Source organism: Oryx dammah, unplaced genomic scaffold (genome assembly GCF_014754425.2).
Source record: "Oryx dammah isolate SB20612 unplaced genomic scaffold, SCBI_Odam_1.1 HiC_scaffold_13, whole genome shotgun sequence".
Classification (NCBI taxonomy): domain Eukaryota; kingdom Metazoa; phylum Chordata; class Mammalia; order Artiodactyla; family Bovidae; genus Oryx; species Oryx dammah.
The window spans coordinates 18,618,962-18,639,919 of record NW_024070197.1 but is presented as its reverse complement, the minus strand read 5'-3'; the positions used below and the strand labels follow the sequence as shown (position 1 = coordinate 18,639,919).

General features: G+C 52.3%; 3 protein-coding genes across 7 annotated transcripts; 1 reads left to right on the top strand and 2 right to left on the bottom strand.

The window, feature by feature from the left end:
* Positions 1-638: 638 nt before the first annotated feature.
* Positions 639-10,036, bottom strand: NFKBID (NFKB inhibitor delta). Its single transcript, XM_040254110.1, has 13 exons — positions 10,020-10,036; positions 8,892-8,992; positions 7,419-7,519; positions 7,197-7,257; positions 6,610-6,827; positions 6,165-6,355; positions 5,978-6,083; positions 5,713-5,859; positions 5,547-5,598; positions 5,306-5,454; positions 2,479-2,595; positions 2,020-2,184; positions 639-1,300 (listed from the first exon to the last, which is right to left on the bottom strand). Exons 1-13 carry the CDS (start codon positions 10,034-10,036, stop codon positions 1,247-1,249), a joined length of 1,479 nt encoding a protein of 492 aa, XP_040110044.1. The 3' UTR covers positions 639-1,246.
* Positions 9,116-11,836, top strand: HCST (hematopoietic cell signal transducer). 4 transcript variants are annotated; one of them, XM_040253092.1, is made up of 6 exons: positions 9,116-9,199; positions 10,391-10,486; positions 10,877-10,900; positions 11,004-11,111; positions 11,316-11,447; positions 11,676-11,836. In XM_040253092.1, the coding sequence occupies exons 2-6, from the start codon at positions 10,444-10,446 to the stop codon at positions 11,714-11,716; spliced, it is 348 nt and encodes a 115-aa protein (XP_040109026.1). In that variant the 5' UTR covers positions 9,116-9,199; positions 10,391-10,443; the 3' UTR covers positions 11,717-11,836. The 4 variants fall into 4 exon arrangements, with proteins under 4 accessions (XP_040109026.1, XP_040109029.1, XP_040109028.1 ...); XM_040253095.1 differs by lacking the exon at positions 11,004-11,111 and having other exon boundaries at positions 9,117-9,416; XM_040253093.1 differs by lacking the exon at positions 9,116-9,199 and having other exon boundaries at positions 9,782-10,486; positions 11,679-11,836.
* A 113-nt stretch (positions 11,837-11,949) lies between these two features.
* Positions 11,950-14,849, bottom strand: LOC120872573 (transmembrane immune signaling adaptor TYROBP). 2 transcript variants are annotated; one of them, XM_040253075.1, is made up of 5 exons: positions 14,713-14,849; positions 14,307-14,333; positions 14,012-14,146; positions 13,811-13,857; positions 11,950-12,181 (listed from the first exon to the last, which is right to left on the bottom strand). In XM_040253075.1, the coding sequence occupies exons 1-5, from the start codon at positions 14,765-14,767 to the stop codon at positions 12,116-12,118; spliced, it is 330 nt and encodes a 109-aa protein (XP_040109009.1). In that variant the 5' UTR covers positions 14,768-14,849; the 3' UTR covers positions 11,950-12,115. The 2 variants fall into 2 exon arrangements, with proteins under 2 accessions (XP_040109009.1, XP_040109010.1); XM_040253076.1 differs by having other exon boundaries at positions 13,811-13,854.
* Positions 14,850-20,958: the final 6,109 nt, after the last annotated feature.

The following is a 20,958-nucleotide window of genomic DNA, read 5'->3' as shown; positions in this document are numbered from 1 at the left end:
CGTGAGAGGCTCCAAGCAGTGGGGGCTAATGTGGGTCAGAGGGCTTTCTGGAGGGATGAGATTGGAATGGAGGCCAGAGCAGAGCCTGTGGAGCAGATATGAGAAGAGGCATTGTGGACCAGGCCTTCTGTCTTTAGTTTTCTCCAGAAGCAGAGGCTGAGGCAAGGATTTGAGGACATGATTACCTGAAAGGGGTGGAAAATACTGGTGGGGGAAGCAGGAAGTGACACAGAAAAGGGAAAAAGCTGCCACAAAAGGGCATGTTAGCAAGCCAGAACCACTGGGTAGAGAACTGGAGGTTCATCCCATCAGGGAACTTTGAGAGCCCGTGTAGAACACACAGTCATCCCCACTGATGCGGTGGGCCTGGAGCATTTACATATCATCTCCCTTCAGTCACTGGTTGAGGGCTACTGGAGTGGGAAGACGCAAAGCGGGCACCAGTGGTCTGAGAAGGCCCACAGGCAAAGACTCGCGTGCTGGCCCTGGCTGTCAGACCAGGCGTTGAGCGGGGAGGGCGACAGGACGTGGACTTGGCCCCCCCACGGTGTCTGCTACAACAGCCCACCCAGACACGCTCACCCAAACACAGCTTCTCAGTCGCTTCCCTGCACCAATGATGAGTGATTAGAGAGGAATGGTTCCAGTTCAGGTTGAGTTTAATCGGGAGTTTCAGAGAGGGGAGGGGATTCACTGGAAATACCGATGTCTGGGACAGGGGCCTGGTTGAGTTCTGACTTAGAAAGACCTAGGGGACCCTAACTTTGGAGAGTCCTTCCTATATCTCAGGGTTATGGACCTGAAGGGGTTGGGTCCCGGGGAGGTCACTGGGTCATCTTGGAGCTCTACTGGGATGGTACGAGAAGCTGTTTCAGGGGGTACTCCAAGTAACATGTAAGGGAGTTATATCTGGGGTTCCAGATGTAAAGAGCTGAGTTAGCAGAGGGGACCCCGAAAGATCCTGCTGGGGAAAAGGTGGGGCTATCTAGGATGTTTCACAGAAACAATCAAGGGGCCTCGATTTCACAGAAATCATCAAGGGGGCTCCTTGTGGGTGGGAGAGGGTATCATACCGCCCCAAATATTGGGGACTGTTTACCCCCTAGCAGCCATTTTGGGGTTTTAATGTAAGACCCCAAAGGCTGGACATTGTCCACATAATCACGGATTTGCAACATTAGCATACGCTGGTTGTCCCACAGGACAGTGGGGACTGGAAAATCAGTCCAGGTTCTGGGTTTGCGTCCTAAGAGGACAGGCCTGGGGGTGCCACTCGGCTCCTCTTCAATAGCTGCCGGAGCTGTGGACAAAACAAGACAGGGAAGAAGTTTGAGAGGCTGCAGGGAGAGATGGGGCGGGCGCACCCTGTGAAGTTGGGGGTTAGAAAGAAATGAGTCGAGTCAGATGGATTTGAAGGTCAAATGCGTGGGAATGGGGGTGAAGCCTCGTGCACACAATGAATCAAGGGTCCTGAGCAAAGGTGTTGCTGGCTGGGAGTTCCCACCTTGTGATTAGCATTGAGGACTGGGAGTCCAAGGGGAGAAGCTAGGAGTCAGAGTCACATTTGAGGGTCAGAAGTCCCACTCTGAGGTCAGGACTAAAAGTCAGGGGGCTGGAGGTTATCCTGGGGATCAAAGGTCACACCTTAAGGTCAAGATTCAGGGTTAAAAGTAGAGGCCATACTCTGAGGTCAGGGTTTAAATAGAGATCAGGCAGAGTCACCTTATCAGGCAAGGGAGCAGAGGAGACACTGAGGTCCACGGTCACTTTTGTTTTTTGGCTGTGCTGCATGGCATGGGGGATCTTAGTTCCCAGACCAGGAATCAAACCCAAGCCCCTTGCAGTGGAAGTGGGAAGTCTTAACCACTGGACTGCCAGGGAAGTCTCTCAAGGTCACATTTTGAAGTCGGGGTTGGAGAAGGGTCAAGGTCACCTTCTGAGACCACAAGTCACCCTCTGAAGTCAGGAATGGATGGGGTCAGAGGTTCACCCTGCAGTAAGGGCTGGCTCAGCACTCACCCCCTCGGGGCCCGGCCCAGGCCGTAGCAGGTGGACAGGCTGCTCGTTCTCCAGGTTGCGCAGTGTTGGATCCGCTCCAGCTGCCAGCAGGCACCGCACAATGGCCTCCTGGGCCGGCCCCGGGGGCAGGGCGGCTGCCATGTGGAGGGCGGTGTTCCCATGGGCCTGGAGACAGTGAGCGGGGGACTGCTAAGGATGCAGACTCAGCTGGCCCGGGCTCTCGACCTCACGCCCTCTATATTGCCACGCTCACGCCCCACACGTCCCCTCTCATGCCCCAGAGCCCTGCTCCACACCCCGTTCCACACAGCCCTGTCTACGCCCAACACGTGCCTCGGGTCTAGGTCCACGTCCTATGCGTCGTCCCCTCCACAGCCACAGCCTACAGGACCCCCAGCATCCAGCTGCCCGACTCTGCCCCATCTCACCCGATCTGCACATTCCAGCCCAGGCCCCTACCTTCATGTTGACAAAGGCCCGCAGGTCTCCCTGTGGCAGTGCCAGTAGCAGCTGAACCAGGGTCGGGTTGGCAGCCTGCACAGCCAAGTGCAGAACAGTCTTGTTGCTTTTGATCTCCTGTGGAGAGGGAAACGGCAGAGGTCAGGCCAGTCCTCATACCCAGGCCTCCAGCCATGGAACTCAAGAGCCTTTAGAGACTCTGTCCCTCTTTTGCAAGCACCCATATGTGCCTCGGAGAAGGCAATGGCACCCCACTCCAGTACTCTAGAAAATCCCATGGACAGAGGAGCCTGGAAGGCTGCAGTCCACGGGGTCACTAAGAGTCGAACACGACTGAGCGACTTCACTTTCACGCATTGGAGAAGGAAATGGCAACCCACTCCAGTGTTCTTGCCTAGAGAATCCCAGGGACAGCGGAGCCTGGTGGGCTGCCGTCTATAGGGTTGCACAGAGTCAGACACGACTGGAGCGACTTAGCAGCAGCAGCGTATGTGCATTATACAGCTGTACGCACTGTGCACCCTACAAGAATACCAGATTTAAGGGGGTGCCATTCAGATCATGGAGCAGTGGTAAAGACTTTGCCTGCCAATGCAGGAGACACAAGCGACATGGTTTTGATCCCTGGGTTGGGAAGATCCCCTGGAGGAGGAAATCGAAACCCACTTCCCCTGGAGGAGGAAATCACAACCCACTCCAGTATTTTTGCCAGGAAAATCCCACGGACAGAGGAGCCTTGCGGGCTGCAGTCAAGGGCTTGTAAAAGAGTTGGATACAACTGAGCAATTGAGTGAACACAAGCACACATTCAGATCATAAGCACCACTGAACTGTATATTCATTAAGACAGTTTTCCAGCCCAGGTATCATTGAGAAAAAGACTCCTTTTCTAGTCCTCCAAAGGAGCTCTCTGGATTTCTGGACTAGTAGCTGCCCTGGCCAGCCCACATTCTACTGAACACAATAAAATGCACCCACATCTCACATGGACTATTTTATCTACAAGGATGGGAGCTGAGAAGCATTTATCAGTGGACTACCTAAGCTTATATCTATTTCCATACTGAGTAGCTCTCTTCATATTTTGAAGCAAATAAAGACATTTTCGACAATGAAACTTTATTATGTGCCTTCAAAGAATCCCTAATGATAATAAACATGGAAAATTGTGTGTTTAGACATAGAAAACATACTAAAAGGGAGACAGGATCGGGGAGGATAAATTAGGAGTTTGGGATTAGCAGAAACAAACTACTACATATAAAATAGACAATCAGGGTCCTACTGTGTAGCACAGGGAACTAGACTTAGCATCCTGTAATAGACCATAATGGAAAAGAATATGAAATAGAATATGTATATATATGTACAAATAAATCACTTTGCTGTATACCTGAAACTAACACAACGTTGTCAATCAACTATAGTTCAATAAAAAATTTTTTAAAAAGGAAAAAAAAGGACATATCAATGCAATGTGTGGGCTTTATTTGGATCGTAGTTTTTTTGGTTTATCTTTTTAATGAAAAAAATAAATGTATGTTACTGTGCTTGCATGCTCAGTCACTAAGTTGTGTCAGAATCTTTGTGACCCCACAATGTACAGCCTGCAAGGCTCCTTCATCCATGGGATTTTCCAGGCAAGAATACTGGAGTGGGTTGCTATTTCCTTCTGGAGGGGACCTTTCCAACCCAGGGATCGAACCCTCATCTCCTGCTTGGCAGGCGGATTCTTTACTGCTGTGCCACCTGGGAAGCCCTTATGTTACTTTAGAACCAAACAAAAATTTGAACACAAGATATTTGATATTATGAGATTGTTAATTTTTTTAAGGTGGAATAATGGTACTGAGGTTAAAAAGAATTCTTGTCTTTTAAGACAAATATTTATGGGTATGATTTTACCCATAAAATTATAAGCTTGGATTTACTTAAAAATAATACAGGGAAGTGGAGAAGCGAATGGAATAGGACTAGCTTTGAGTTGCTGGTTATTTATGTTGGGTAGGTGGAGTTTCAGAGAAGGCGATGGCACCCCACTCCAGTACTGCCTGGCAAATCCCACGGAAGGAGGAGCCTGGTGGGCTGCAGTCCATGGGGTCGCAGAGTCAGACACGACTGAGCAACTTCCCTTTTACTTTTCACTTTCATGCATTGGAGAAGGAAATGGCAACCCACTCCAGTGTTCTTGCCTGGAGAATCCCAGGGACGGGGGAGCCTGGTGGGCTGCTGTCTATGGGGTCGCACAGAGTTGGACATGACTGAAGCGACTTAACAACAGCAGCAGGTGGAGTTTATTATATCAATATCATTTTCTGTACTTTATCTGTGTTCAAAGTTCTTTAACTAAACCAAAAAAATCCAAAACAATGAGTGGATGTGTAATTCTTTCAGCCAGCCTTTGAAGGAGCTACTGTCAGGAAGGAGGAGAATATATGTATTAAGAGCTGGATTCTAGGGTCAGGCCACCTGGGCTTGAATTCCCTCTCTGACACTTACAAGGTACAAGATTTTTGAGTCCTTGAGCCTCATTATCGTTAAAATGGAGAAGGCACTTATAGCACACACATCAAAGAATGTTTGTGAGGATTCAATTAGCTAATCGGTGAAACTTAGTGTTTAATAATAGTTAAGTGATTGATAAATATAAGCTAAAATCATTAATATTATTCCCAGCTGACAACTGGGACACAGAGAAGTGAAGTAGCATGTTTAATTTCACGCCACTGACAAGGGGCAAGTCAGCATTTATTTAGCCTTCTTGGACATTCAAGAGCTCCCATCCCACATGCCCTCCTGGGGGCTAGCTGTCCACTGCCCAGCTCACCTGGCTGGTGTGATCAGCACCCATGTGCAGCAACATCTTGACGCAAGCCAGCCTGTCCTGGGCCTGGGTACTCAGTACTGGGGGATATAGGTCAGGTGGGTGCATAGCCACGTTGAGGGCCAGGATGGCTGTGTGGAGTGGGGTGAGGCCTGCAGAGCAGAGACAATGAGGACTCTATATCTGGAGCACTCCCCCGACCCAGCCCCACCTGCCACAACACCCTGCCCACCATTCAACTTACCCTCAAAGTCTCTGGCTTCTATGTCAACTCGAACCCCTGAGTTAATTACAGCCTGGAGGAGAAGGCAGAGAGCTGGCTTAGAGTCTCTCCAGGCCATGTAGCCCTGAAAGTCAGGATCTAGGCAATCTAGCCCATCCCACTCATCCCATCTGCCAAACGGACATACCGAGAGGACTCTTGGGAGCCCATACGTAGCAGCCACGTGTAAGACAGAACGTCCTCGGTGGTCAGTGGCATTGGGTTCCGCTCCCAGGTTCAACAGATCCTCCACAATCAGGGGTTGGTTGGCAGCAGCAGCCACCAGAAGAGGGGTCTGTAGGTGTCAGGAAAGGTCAGTCTGGGGCTCCCATCCTCTACCCTCTGAAAACCAGGGACGCAGGCCCTCAGCCCTTTTGTCCTCAGATCCAGGAGACCAAGCCTCCAGCCCTCACCTTGCCCTTATGCTCACGAATGTCCAGATGTCTGTATGCTTGGAGCATCTCAGCTGCGGCGTATGCTGCCCAGCGCAACCCCCGCGCCGCAAACAGGTGCAGGAGCCTGGGGACAGGTTGGGGGTAACAATGAGCACAGCACCCCAGCTGAGCAGGGAGCCCACAGACTCCACTCCCCTGTACTCACGTGTCTCCCTCCTCATCCTGTGCCAGCAGCTTTTGGGGCCCTAGAGCCAGCATGTGAGCACGGGCAGTGTCCAGGGATGGTCCAGTGACCACTGGAGGCAACTGTGGAGGTCCTGAGGGAAGCCCAGAAGCCCTCCAGGATCCTGCCTGTGGCAGGGAAGGGTCTGCATAGAGCCGAGTGTCCAGGGGGTCCTGAAGGGTATAGAGGGTGGGGAGAGCCAGTCAGCTGAGAATTCCCTCTTTCCACCACACACATATACATACAGAGTGCTAGGCAGAGTGGCTGGATGTTCCATCTGCGGCCAGTAACCCTGGACCTTTGGGCCTCAGTTTTGCCCATCTGAGGAATGGGTTCCTAACCCAGACATCTCAGAATGCTGTGCTGCATAAGGGCAACTGGGCATCTCAAGGACCCTTCAGCATCCAGTTCCCATTGTCAGTCTCACCTCCATCCCCAGGGGAAATGAACACGGCCGCCCTGGGTCCGAGGGTGAGTAGAAGTCAGGAGTCAGAAAACTTTCAGCAGCAGAAGCAGGATAAGAGTAGAGGCTCTCCGTGTAGGCAGCATGCGTGTTGGGGTCCCAGTCTACAAAGCCAGTGGGGGGCGCCAAGCTGCCAAGTCCAGAACCCACAGTCTCCTGGTGTGCTGGGAAGTGAGTATGGCCTGTGTGTGAGAGGAGCAGGGGCAGGCCCGGTTACCAGAGTCAGGGAAGCAGAAGCCCAGACAGGAGCTGTATGAGGGCCCAGTATCCCCAGGATACAGAAAGCTAGTACTTCTGGGGCACCAAAGGGCTGGAGGTTTGGACTATGGGGGCCTAAATGCCTGAACACTGAGTGAGTGAGGGCCTAGACTCCAGGCTGGGAGCCTGGGCCCCAGGACTACGTGCATAAACTACTGAGCTCCAGAGAATCTGGGAGATAAAACTTCTACCAGGTCTCAGCAAGAATGAGGGCCTAACATCTAAGTTCTAGAAAGTTCTAAGAGCAGGGATGTTTGAGTCCCTGAGGGAACCCAGTGAGTTTCTAGACTTACCAGCTTCACCTTCATTCACAGATGAAGTCAGGGGCTGGGCCAGGGGAGGTGGGAACTGTCCCTGTAGAGGCCAAAACAAAAAGAAACAAGGGGGAATTTATTCAGCAGACTCCTCGGCACCCATTCCCCACCTACAGGGCATCTAAGTCAGCCCTGAGGGCCCTTGCCCATCAGGACACGGCCTCTCGGGAGTTGTAGTTTATAGGGCGTCCTGGGGCTCACCGGTAGCCCACCGGCGTCTGGCTGCTGCTGGCGGCGCCTCTGTTCTTCTAGCAGCTTCTTCACCGTCTGTGACGGGCAATGGCTGCGCTCATTTCGGCTCACTGCGGGGTGAGGAGGGAGTGAAGTTATCAGGGGTCTTTAAGTCACCCAAAGGCGCGGGGGAGTGGATCTGAACATCCTCCTCGCCCTCCCGCGCGGAAAAAACTGGCACACTGCTGTCGCCTGAGAACTCCAAAGCCAATCTACGATTTCGGGTGCGGCGCCGCAGCCGCCTCCGCCGTTTCCTTCCTTTTGCTCCGCACTTTCCCCTCTGACCCAACTTTCCACCAGCGTCGTGGAAACTAAGGAAGGGGGTGGAGGGCGCCCTCTGCAGCCCTCCTCCCTCTGACCGCCACTTCCGTGAAAAATCCCACCGCACCCCACCCCCAGATCTCCCAGTCCTGAGGAATTCGGGGGGATGCCGGGCTTCCCTTCACAGAGACGCACATCCAGGTTCCCAAATCTCTCTGCCCTAGAAGCTGCCCTGATACTTTTCCTCAGGAAACCAGATATCCGAGTCCCCAGCCCCTCTCCCTGAGGAACCACGAATTCAACAGTCCCCTGGCTCTTCAGGGATCCAAAAGTTCGGACCTTGCCCCCTTCTTCACACCCAGGAGTCCAAGCCCCACCCCACAGGAGCCTGGGAGACTCTCAACTGCTACCCCAGGACCCAGGAGTCCGGGCCTCAGCTCCCAGTTTCCAGACTCCTTGTTCACGCGACCCCAGAGGCCTGGGCCCTCGGCCCTCACCCGGTTCGGGCGGAAAAAGGGTTAAGCGCGGGAGGGCGGACTCGGAAACAGCCCAGACGCGACGCGCTGACGTCACGGCGCTCACGCAAGGGAATCTTCCATCTCCCTCTTCCTCTCTACCCCATACACCAGGTGTCCGGCTCCGAAACACGATGCGTGGCCAAGCGTGGCGTTCGTGGAATCCCCGCACATGGGGAATTCCTGCTAAGCCCGGGGACCCGGGCCGGGTGGCGACTCGGGAAATCCCAGGGTGGGGGGCAGGATAACGGGCAGAGAGCATCCTTGCAGCCAAGCCTTGGACACTGCCTATCCAGACCTTGGCCAATTTCAAACGCCCCCAAGGACTCAATCCAGCCTCTTTCTAGAGTATGGCGGCTGGGTCGCCAGCCCCTCCTCCTAGGACCTAGGCAGGGCTCGGGGCTTCCCAGCACTTTCATCCCCAGGACCTAAGATTCCGGATCCCCAGTCCTTTAGCTCTCCGGACACGGAGCCGAGAATACCAGCCGCTCCTGCATCACGACCCAAGACTCTGCATCCTCTGCCCCTTGCACACATTGGGTTCTCACTCTCAGCTTGATGCTGGAGCCCTCACTCCTGATGTCCACCTCCGTCCCTCCGAACTTCAGGAGTCCCCAGCCCCTCTCTTAGGGGCCGAGCGTACTTCACCTCCCCGCCCCCCAGTTACCTCGGGGATTCCGTGGTGCTGATTGCGGGCCCCCAGGGCCCCGGCCTCGGCGCTGCGCCAGCCTCGCTGCTTCCCCTCGGAGCCGCCGCCGGGTCCCCGATCTTGGACCGGGTCACCCCGCGAGATTTTAAACGGAGAGTCTGGCCCCGCCCAGTGCTGGGCAGGGCCCCGCCCACAAGCCCGGGAGTCCCCGCGGTGCGCTCGAGCGAATCTGGCGTCTGAATGGGCGGAGCTCATTTTGAAGGCCCGACTCCGAAGTCTCCCGGGAAAGAGGAATTGGGAACCCTATCTTTGGTCTGAGGGAGAAGGTGACTCAGAGGCACCCTGAGAGAGTGGCGGACTCCTGAAAGAGGAGGGAACTGGGGACCCGAATTTCTGAATCTTTGTCCAGGTGGATGTTGGAGGCCTTGACTTAAAGGCCCAGGGCTGGTGGAGGGTGGGAGGACCCTGCCAGTAATACCAGGTCCAGGGAGAAGGGGGCCGGCGTTCTGGACTCCTTGGTCTCAAGGCAGGAAAGGTCTGTAGGTAAGAGTAATATAGGTGAACTCAAATTTCCCCTCTTCCCCACATCACCGTCTTTTTCAGAGGCCAGTTCTCATTTGTTCATTCGTCGTTAAAAAGAATTTATTACTGCAAGGGAGGCACTTTGCTGGGTGCTGTGGTGTAGCTGTGAACTAAGCAGGCAGGAATTCCCAGCCCTCGAGCAGACTGTCATTCCAGTGGGAGGCTCGTTTCTCAGTTCCCATCTTGGTTACCCTGTAAATCACATTTCTGCCCTGCGTTCAAGACTGGGCTCTCCTAGTTCTCCTCCCTCACTTGCTGCTCCTTCCGTTTCCCTGCCTGTTTACTCCTCTTCCCCCTTTCTCGTTTACTCCTCTTCCCCCTTTCTCGGTGCTGGGGGAGGTAGTGTTGCTCCTCTGTCTCTACTCACTTCCTTGATGATCTCATCCAGTCTTATGGCTTTAAATACCATCCATGAGCCATCAGTCCCCAAATTTACATCTCCAGACCAGACATCCCATGAATTCAAAAGAGGCCGCTGTGGTCATTCAGCTTCTCCACAGGGAGTTCTATCAGGCATTTCCAACTCGGTTTGCCAAACCTGGGCACTTTTTCATCTAAACCTACTTCCCCTCCTTCTCCATCCTGTCAAAGGATTCTCTGTCCTTAGTTGCTCAGACCAGAATCTTTGGTCATCCTGGATCCCTCTCTCTCATACACACTCATATCCACTCCATCAGCAAGTTTTATTGTCTCTACTTTAAAAATCTTGCCAGAATCTCCCCAGTGCCCACACCCTGGTCTACCTGTTATGTCTCACCTGGACAATCATAGCCTCCCTGGTCTCTCTGACCCTCCCCCTGGTTTGTCCCTGAATGCAGTCAGAGGGATCCATCACCTCTCCCCCTCCCACACAGACACACAGGAAGCAGGTGGCCTTGTCACCAGCAGGGTGACATCCGCTATTGCTGCCTCTCCACTCCCCCATTGTTCCTCAGGACTTCTCTGGACCAAAGCCCTTTGAGAGGTCCCTTCCAGCCCCCAGCCCACCATGGTCCTGCCAGGCAACATCCTGTTCCTGCTTTTGCTCCCAGGTGAAGCCAGTGGTTACGGGGGCTGTGGGGGGGGGGTGTTAGAGTTTTGTGAACAGGACAGTTTGGGGTGGCATCTGAAGGGAGGGGTGCTGAGGGCGGGTCCTTCTCTCAGTGCCCTTTCCTTTCCAGAAATAAACTTCTGGGCCGATTCTTTGGGAAGGGAAGCTGAATTTGGATGGCTGCCTATCCATCCTTTCTACTGCTGCGTCTCTGCCTCTACTTCTGATTTCCTGTCTCTCTCTGGGTCTCTGGGCACTCCCCTCCCACTTGGCCCCTCTTCTCATTTGATCTCTCCGGAGTGGAGGTTATTTCCCAGGGCATCTCCTTTCCCTGCGCCCTGTTTTGAGAACCACCTCTGCCCACTGATCTGCCTTCCCTCTCCTTCCACAGTGGCTGCAGCTCAGATGACCCCAGGTGAGAAATCAACCCTCCCTCCCCTTTGCAGCATCGCTTCAGGTCCTGCTTCCACTCCTAAAGTGTGGCCTGTGAGTCCTGATTCTCACTTCTCATCCTCAAGTTGGAGCCGCCAGGGGATCTGCAGCCCTCTCTGGGTCCCCACGTCACCATCCTCATCACCAAACTGAAGGCCCAACAATGTGCCAACCCCCCCGACCTGTCTTCAGGGGTACTCACTGTGCCCAAAGCACAGTCCTGGAAGCTATAGGACATCCCCAGCTTCTCTCTGAATCTCCATCGCCCCTTTCCTTCCCCAGGAATTCTGGGACACCCACCCTCAAAGGGATTTCCTTTGCATCATATGCCTGCAGCCCAGCCTTGAGTGTCTGGAACCCCCCTCAGCTGCCTTCTTGTCCTGGTCCCCACCCTTCAGGTTCCTGTTCCGGATGTGGGCCCCTCTCTCTGCCACTCCTGGCAGGCCTTGTGGCTGCGGATGCTGTTGTGTCACTGCTAATTGTGGTGGTGGTGTTTGTGTGTGCTCGCCTACGCAGCAGGCCCACCCAAGGTGAGAATAGGGACAGGGCTGGGCCTAAAGGGACAAGATGTCCCTAGGGAGGGGGTCCCCAGGGTGGGGACCCCCCTTGGGCAAGCCCTCGAGGTTCCGGGGAAACCCTGGGGGCGGTGCTTGGGGGAACTCCTGAGAAAACCCCTGAGGCTAGGGGTCCCCAAGGGGGTGGAGGTGTGGGTGGGAGGTGGGTGGTCAGGCCTCATGTTTTCTCTCCCCCACCCCCAGAAGATGACAAAATCTACATCAACATGCCTGGCAGGGGTTGACTTCCCTGTAACTGCGAGTTTTGACTTCTGACCTTCTCATCCTGCATGTGGGTGGCAGCACAAGAAAATCCACCCTGATTTGGGGCTGGAATAAAGCCATTGAAATACTTCTTGTTTTAATTCTCTCTCAAAGGCTCCTTCTCATTTATCTGTTTTCTGGGTCCTTGAACCCCCCCAGGACTCCATATATCCCCACCCCATCAGCCCAGGGATCTGGAATAACTCAGCATTGCTTGTGTGCTCCAATGTTTATTTGGGGGCAGTAATGGGGAGAGGTCTGACATCTCATGGAGGCCACTCTGTGCATCTGTGTCTTGATGAGATCAGGAGTAGAATGCTGAGCAGGCATCAGGAATGACTGGATCCAGGCATCAGGTTGTTGACTGCCCTGCTTTGGACTCATTTGTAATACGGCCTCTGTGTATTGAGGTCGCTGTAGACATCTGTCCTCTGGCCTTGCAGCTCCTAAGGGATGGATAGGGTATGGACCATCAGTGAAAGGACCACCAGGGTATGGACCAAATAAACTGAAAATCTAGCTTTCTTCCAGGGGCTGGCACGGCCTCTGGCAGCTTCTTCAACTTTGTAGCCATGAAAGAGATCTGGGATTTTATTCAAGGGCATTCAGTGTTCCCCTCTTCCCTCTGCCTCACCATTACGCCCCAGGCAAGGGGCCTTTGAGTGTGCTTTTCTCTCTGCCTGGAACACCAGTCCCCCAGATATTCCCATGGGCGGTTCCTTCTCCCCCTTCTAGTCTCAGCTCATGGCATTTTCTCAGAGAGGCCTTTCTTTTTTCCTTTGACCACATGGCATGTGGAACAGAGATCAAACCTGGGCCCCCCTGCATTGGAAGCACAGAGTCTTAACCACTGGACCACCAGGGAATTCCCTGAGAGGCATTTCTTGGTTTCCTCATCTCTAGTTTCTCCTCCTCTCACCCCAGTCATTGTCACATCAATATGCTTTATTTTCTTCACACTGCCTCCCCAAGTGATCTTGTTAATTTGCTTCAAGACTGTCTCTCCAGCTAGGATGTAAGCTCGCCAGCATCTAGCCTAAACAAGCCCTCAACAAATTGCACCAAAGGAATGAATAAATTGGGGCTTTGCCCTAAAATGTTACTGCCTCCCAGTACCTAGAAATTCCCTTGAGTCTTCTGGTCCTCATGGAGCCAAACTTGAGATTCTTATACTTTACAGAGAGGCTTTCAAGCAACGAGTGGGGCAAACCAGAGCTGGTTGCAGACAAATAAAACAGACTTCACAGAGCAGGGTTCACAGTGGGGGTGGGGTAAGGGTCTGTGGCCCCAAGGTGCCCGCCTCAGATAGAATCCCTAAAATCACATACAAATGCCTGGTCTGGGAGTTCATCTTTCTGGAGAGGGTCTGTTTGTCTTCCATTAGATTCTCAGAGGAACTCATGACCCCTAAAGGGTTAAGAATAACACTGACAGGGGGTGGAAGATGGAAAGATGACATTTGCATCGTGGTTCTTAGTTGTGGCCTGTGGGATCTAGTTCCCTAACCAGGGATTGAACCTGAGCTCCCTGCATTGGGAGCGCGGAGTCTTGGCCATTGGACCACCAGGGAAGTCCCTGTATCATCGTTCTTAAGGAGGGTTTCAAGGATACTTGCACTGCCCGTAGATTATATGAACAGTTTTACGTTTTTTGTATGGATTTTTCTGAGGAGTCTCTGGCTTTTGTCAGTTTCTCAAAAGGAGACAAGATCTGCTCCCTGCCCCCCACTATTAATTCTAAAACTCCTCATTTTAAAGTTGCCAAATTGGGTTGAATTATATCCTCTGCTCTTCGGAGGACTTCTCTGAAAAATCCGCATGTCCTGGGCTGGGCTTTTCCTGCCTTCTGGCTGAGGCAAATCATCCCTGAATTTCCCCTCCGTACATTTTAAGCTGAGCGTAAGGTCATGACTGATCACTGAAAGCAGTTTTGGACGCTTCATGTTCAGTGTTTGAGGAGCTCCTGAGAAAGTAGCTTCAGGGTCTGGGTTCTGCCGGGACTGGGAGAGGGCCATTTCGGACAGACAAAACCACGGGGCCAGAGTGAGAAATGAGGCAAGAACTTGGTTTCCTTACCTGATAAGGCGACTCTGTCTCCGTGATGTGCTGTTTCCGGGTCACTGCTCAGGGGTGGGGTGAGAATTGGGACTATTTTCTTGTTATAAAGTCAGCCCCTCCATCACCTCCTTTTGGGTGGTTGTGACTTGGGAGCTTACCCTTCCCTTGCCAGGCAAGTCCTCAGAGGGTCCCAGGCCATCCCCAGCCAGCCCCACTCACCCTCCGCAGCCCCTCGCCCCCGAGGGACCAGCCGACCCAGGGAGTACACAGCCAGAGCGATGAGGAGGGTCAGCATCAGGTCCCCCAGCACGATCCCTGCCAGCACGCCCGGGCTCAACGAGGAGCAGTTGCATTCTGGGAATGGATGTGGTATAGGAGTCAGGGGAGATCACTGGGAGTAGGAATTGGGAGGAGGTGTCAGTCATCAGGGGGGAGGTGTGGAGAGACTGGGGAAGGGTCCAGAGGTGGGGTGATCTTTGGGAGGTAGTGGGGGGATTGCAAGGTCTAGACCTACCCCTCTGGGCCTGGACGAGGCTGAGACCTGAGGAGAGGAAAAGAAGGTAAACTGAGACACGGGGCTGTGACTGCGGGGTAGGCATAGAAGCTGGGGAGGGTGTCTCCTGATGCCCGGCGGGCACGAGAGGGAGCTGGGGGCCGTCATCAAGGCCTCTGGACTGTGTTCCTTCTACATCGACCTGTCCTGTCGCAACACTCTTAGAGTCCGCTCCCTCTGCTTCTCCCCGAGGCTAAATCTTGGGGCGGGTGGGAGCGCAGGCTCTGGGAGAGCCTCATAGGGTTTGGGGGGCTGGGAATCTGCTGCAGTCCCAACACTCCCCCGCCCCACTTCAATTCTCTCTTTCCACCCAGCTCCCTGCCCTGCCCTGTGCTGAGCCCAGAAGCCGCAGAAGCCCCCAACTCACCACCCACAGTCAGAAGGAGAGATAAGAGCCTATCGGAGGGTCTAAGGCCTCCCATGATGCAGGCAACGCTGCTGGACACCACAGTCCAAGGCGGGTGGGATGTGGTGCAGTGTCCAACAAAGTAAAGGAGGAAGTCTGAGGTGGGTGGTGGCAGGAGGGAGGAGGGGACAATGAGGAGGAGGAACAGAGACAGACAGACATCACCAAAGAGAGTCAGGCCCAGACACCCCAGGCTGCAGCCTCCAGTGGTTAGAATGAAGGGCGATGGGCGCATGTGTCCATTCAACCTTCACCCCCAGACAGAGGTCCACCATCATTGTCACAGGAGGGTCTCTGGCTGACTGTGATTGGAGCTAATCTCTGCCTCTTCCTGGCTGGACAACCTTGAGCAAGTCACTCAACCTCTCTGGGCCTCAGTTTCCTCACCTGTAAAACAAGGAGTAAAATAATACCTACTTTGAAGGGTGTTGTGAGGGTTGAATAAATTTGTATCTCTAGAACAGGGTCTGACCCTTGTCAGCTTTTTATAAGCACCAGTTATGTTTATTTGACAATCAGAACCTTGTAATGTTCATAGGATATTAAAAGAGACCACCAGGATATGGGTTTTAGTAACGCACAGGCACCCTGTCCAAGTGTTAATGCATTTAAACCCAAGCACACCACTCTGAGGCAGCTTCCCTGGTAGCTCAGTTGGTAAAGAATCCACCTGTAATTCAGGAGACCCTGGTTTGATTCCTGGGTTGGGAAGATCCCCTGGAGAAGGGATAGGCTACCCACTCCAGTATTCTTGCCTGGAGAATCCCCATGGACAGAGGTGCCTGGTGGGCCACAGTCCATGGGGTCGTGAAGAGTCCGACATGACTGAACAAAGCACAGCACACTCTTCTGAGGGGTAGATGCTTTTATTCCATTTTAGAGAAGGATAAAGACACTCGTCCAAAGTGACACAGCAAATAAAGGTGGACATGGAACCCAGGACCCAAGGACAGATATCTGACCCTTAAAGAAAAAAAGAACCAAGACGGAGGCGAGGGAAGGAGAAAGTGGTGACCAGGCAGAGAAGGAGGGCGAAGACTAGGCAGTCACACAGATGCACACAGGACAGACCCAGGCCTAGGGCTTTGGGGTGAGGCAGGTGGGGGCAATGGGTGACACTTGGCCAGGCCAGGCTGCCCCTACCAAATGGGGAAGTGGCTGGAAGCCCGTACTGAGAGAGGCCACCCAGGAGATGACAAGGACTTCTAGCTGCAACAGGAGAGGAGCACAACTGGGGAAGAGGAACCTGAGGTTAGGGGCTACAGGGGATGGGCCAGCGGCAGGAAGCCCCGTCCAGGCGACACACTCACAGTTCCCCGGGCCTGGGCTCAGGAAAGAAAAAGGGGAAACTGGATGCCGGTCATGAGACAGACCCTGAGTGACTTGTTGGAGTTGGGGGTGGGTATTTGGAGTCCGGAAGAGGGTCACAGCCGAGCCCCAGGCGGCACTGGTTATTAAACACTGCCACTGCCCAGGCCTGGCCGAGTCCTGTCACAGAACAATCAACACGCCGTTACCACCCCCAGGTCTGGAGTGAGCAGGGCCTGCCTGCTCAGGCATCTCAAGGTGGCTGCAGCCGAGTGAGCCGGGGGCAGTCAGCGACCAGAGGAAGCTCTGAGCCAGGAGGGCCCTGATCTGACTCAGGAGTCAACAGGCTCCCTCTGGCTGGACGTGGGGACGTGACTGTTGGGGGCAGGGCTGGGAGCAGGGGGCCAGGATGTGGCAGCAGTGGTCCAGTTTCTTGTGAGGATTTTGTGAGGTCCATGAGAATCAGGCCTGCCTGGCACACAGTAAATGCTCAGTGAATGTTAATCATTATCAATATCATTGTTGTTATTGTTACTAGCAATTCAAGGCTTCCCAGGTGACTCAGTGGTAAAGAATCCGCAGACATGGGTTCAATCTTTGGGTCAGGAAGATCTCCTGGAGAAGCAAATGGCAACCCACTCCAATATTCTTGCCTAGAGAAACCCAAGGACAGAGGAGACTGGCAGGCTATAGTCCATGGAATAACAAAAGAGCTGGACAGCCATAGTGACTAAACAATTCATGTCTCCAGCTCTGGGCTCCCCTTCAGAAAAACATCCTCCTTCTAACTCTCAGTCTCAGCCTCCTGATCTGATTCTTCCAATTCCAGCCAGGCCCGGGCTGTCCCCAGTCTAACAGCCCCACAACCCAGGCACCATCCAATCAGATGTGGCTGCAGGGCTGGGTCGGAGTCTTGGGGTCCCCCTTTGGTTGCTGAGATGTGGGGAAGTCCGAGGTGTTCCAAGGGAATGGGCTGAGGTGGTGGCAATGTGAAGCATTCCAATATTTTAACCACAGGTACAGCTGTACTCCCCGGAAATGGAAATGGCAGCCCACTGCAGTGTTCTTGCCTGGAGAATTCCATGGACAGAAGAGCCTGGCGGGCTGCAGTCCATACAGCCCATAGGGTCGCAAAGAGTTGGACACAACTGAGTGACTGAGCACAAGCATAGCTATACTGGTACAGACCCTAATATGCTAGCTGGTCTCCTGTCCAGGGTCTCCATCCCACTGGGGGAAGGAAGAGACAGAGATGGAGGGCAGACCCCTCCCTGCAGTGCCCAACCCCAGGAAGAAGGGCTGCCCCGAACCCCATGAGATCTGTAAAGTGTCTCAGACTCTCTTGGCAGCAGCCCAAGCGTTGGGGAAGGTCAAAGTTGACTTTCCCAAAAAACAAGCCATGGGTTGAGTCTGTGACAAGCGTGCCTCTGTGGAAGCTCCAGTCCCTTCCCCCACTCCCTGCCTCCATTCCTCCCACCCCCACCAGCGTCCACCCTCCCCCCAGCAGCCAGGGGAAGCTTTCTGAAAAGTGAGGCAAATCGCTCACTTTTTTAAATGGCCGAAGGATTTGAACAGACACGTCACCAAAGAAGAGATGTGACTAGCCGAATAACATGTGAGAAAGCGTTCAACATCATTAGTCATGAGGGAAACACAAGCTAAAACCACAGTGAAACACCACTACACGCCCACTAGAGTGACGAAAATTAAAAAGACAGCCCCTGCCAAGTGTCAGCAGAGATGAGGAGCAATTGGAGATGTGGAATAGAACCATCACCTTGGAAAAGAGCTTGGTAGTTTCTGATAAATTTAAATAGTCACAGGGACGTCTGTGGTGGTCCAGTGGTTAAGAATCTGCCTTGCAGTTGCAAGGGGCACGTGTTCAACCCCTGATTGGGGAACTAGGAGTCCACACGCCTTGGAGCAACTAAGCTGCTGCAACCCTGCAATGGCATATCCTGAGTGTTGCAACTAAGACCTGACACTGCCCCCCAAATAAATACATATGTTTTTACATTTTAAATAGTCACCCACACATAGGTCCAGCAGTTCCACAAAGGAAGGCATTTACTGCAGAGAACTGCAGACACATATTCAGGGACTTGCCTGGTGGTCCAGCAGATAGCACTCGGCACTCTCAACGCAACCAGGCTGGTAGGGATCGGGCATCCGGGTTCAACCCCTGGTCGGGGAACCCAGGGATTGAACTCCCAGATACCGCAACTAAGCCTACAAGCGTCAACTAAAGAACCCTGCATGCACCAACTAAGGGCCCACATGCCTCGGAGGGCACCTAGTGCAGCCAAAATAAATAATAAAAATTTTTAAATTAAAAAAAGAAAACATACGTTTATATAAAGACCTGTCCATCTCTCTGTCCTCTTTCCTCTCTTCCCCTTACTTCCCCTATTGGAGCTATACGGGCCTTCTTGCTGTTTCTCCAGTAAGTCAAGCTCATTCTCACCTCAGGGCCTTTATACCTGCTGTCCCTCATGCAGAATTTTCCTCTGGGCCTCTGGCCACTAGACTAAAGACTGTGTCTCCTGGCTTCACTTGCATTTAAAAGGCCATATGACTTCACTCTGGCTGGTGGGCCATGTTGGAAGTGAATGAGCAATGTATAGGCCATGGCTTTCATGGAAGGGTATACTCTATCCTTCTTCAACTTTCTCATTTGCTGGAATTTCAATAAGGGAGTGATCACATTAAAACAAGTGGATGAGGACAACATGATAAGGACAAAAGAGCAACAGGATAGAAGGAACCTCTGTACCCGTCACATTGGAGGAGCCCTGGACTCATGAGAGAGAGAGACTTCTACCTCATTTAAGCCACCCATGGTAGGTAGTCTCCAAACACAGTCACCAAGATTTTCTTCATCTCAATATGCACATACTGTCCCTCTCATCAAGAATTACAGAGGGGGAACTTCTCTGATGGTCCAGTGGTTGGGATTCCACACACTTCCACGGCAGGGATAGTGAGGGGCACAGGTTTGATCCCTGGTCAGGGAACTAAGATCTCATGTGGCATGGCCAAAAACAAATACACTTTTAAAAACTTCCCTGGTGGGGAACTCAAACCAGGGTTCTGTGACAATCTAGAGGGGTGGGATGGGGAGGGAGGCAGCAGGAAGGTTCAAGAGAGAAGGGACATATGTACACCTATGGCTGATTCATGTTGATGTATGGCAGAAATCAACATAATATTGTAAGGCAATTATTATTCAATTAAAAATAAATAAATTTTTTTAAAAAACCTGCCATGGTGGTCTAGTGACTAAGTTTCCATGCTTCCAACATAGGGGGACCAGGTTTGATCCCTGGCCAGGGAACTACATCCCACATGACACAACTGAAAGATCCTTTGGGCCACAACTAAGACCAATCACAGCCAAATCTATATATATGTAAGTTACAGAGTCCACTTTCCCTCCCCTTGAATCTGACCCAAATTCATGACTTGCTTTGACTTAGAACACAGTGAAAGTGATGCTGTGCCAGTTCTGAGCCTGGGCTGTAAGAAACCTTACAGCTTTTGCTCTTACTCTCCTGGAATCCAGCTGCCATGCTGTAAGGAAGTCCAAGCTCCCTTCCTGGAGATTGAAGTCATACAAAGAGGCCCTAGAGGATGAGATACCGTGAGGAGAGAGAGGCCACAAGGATAAGATCCAAGGCACCCTGGCAGACAGGAAGTGCCCAGGGCCCCAAAAGATCCAGTCATCTTGGATCTTCTGTGCCCTTCCAGCCACCAGCTAAATGCAGAGCCCCTTGAATGACCCCCAGGCAATACCACATGAAGCAGAAGAATCATCCCGTCAGCTCACAGTATAGAATCACGAGAAACAATGTTGTTTTAAGCCACTACATGTTGGGATGGTCTGTTACAAAGCAGACAATGGAAACAGCCCTGGTACTTTGGGGGACCTTATGCATGTGTGTGCATTAAGTCCCTTCAGTTGCGTCCGACTCTGTGACCCCACAGACTGTGTAGCCTGCCAGGCTCCTCGGTCCATGGGATTCTCCAGGCAAGAATACGGGAGTGGGTTGCCATGCCTTCCTCCAGGGAATCTTCCCTACCCAGGGATCGAACCCGCGTCTCTTATGTCTCTGGCATTGGCAGGCGAGTTCTTTACCACTAGAGCCACCTAGGAAGCCCTAGGGGGCAGGGGACCTTGCAACTGCAACCAACTCTGTAGTTTCAAATGCCCTGCTTGAACTAGCTGAGTTTACAGGGTGGAGTTTGTGAAGATTTGGAGATTAGTGCACACATGATCGAAGAGGAAAGATGAGCACCCAAATATCAGAGGGAAGGAAGTGATGGAATTTTGGATGAATCTGCATGGACACACACCCGTACCACACCTGCAAGGAAAAGTGGGAAAATGGATTTCTGAGGAGATTGAATTCATAAGGTAAGAAATTCCTAAAAAGTAGAAGACAGCCCCCCGCCCCCCAAAAATAGAGATGATGTTCAGAGGGCTCTGGACGTCTGGAATAGAAAGCATGAGAATTGTCCAAAATACCAGGGGAACCAATCCATCCAGCCTGCCTCACCCTTCCTAGGTAGGATAATAGTTTGATTCTTTGGTTAAAACAAAAAGAAAAACCACAGTGAGATACCACCACACATCTATTAGAATGGCAAACAACAACAAAAAATTGACAATATCTAGAGCTGCCAAGGATGTAAACAGTTGGAACTCTCATGCATTGTTGATAGGAGTGCAAAATAGTACAGATACTTTAGATAACAGTTTATTTGTTTCTTATAAAGTTAAACATATTCTTACTGTATGATCCAACAATACCATTCCTAGGTATTTACCCAAGAGAAATGAAAACTTAAATTCACATAAAAAGCAGTTTGCCATATGAATAGTGGCTTTAGTCATAACGT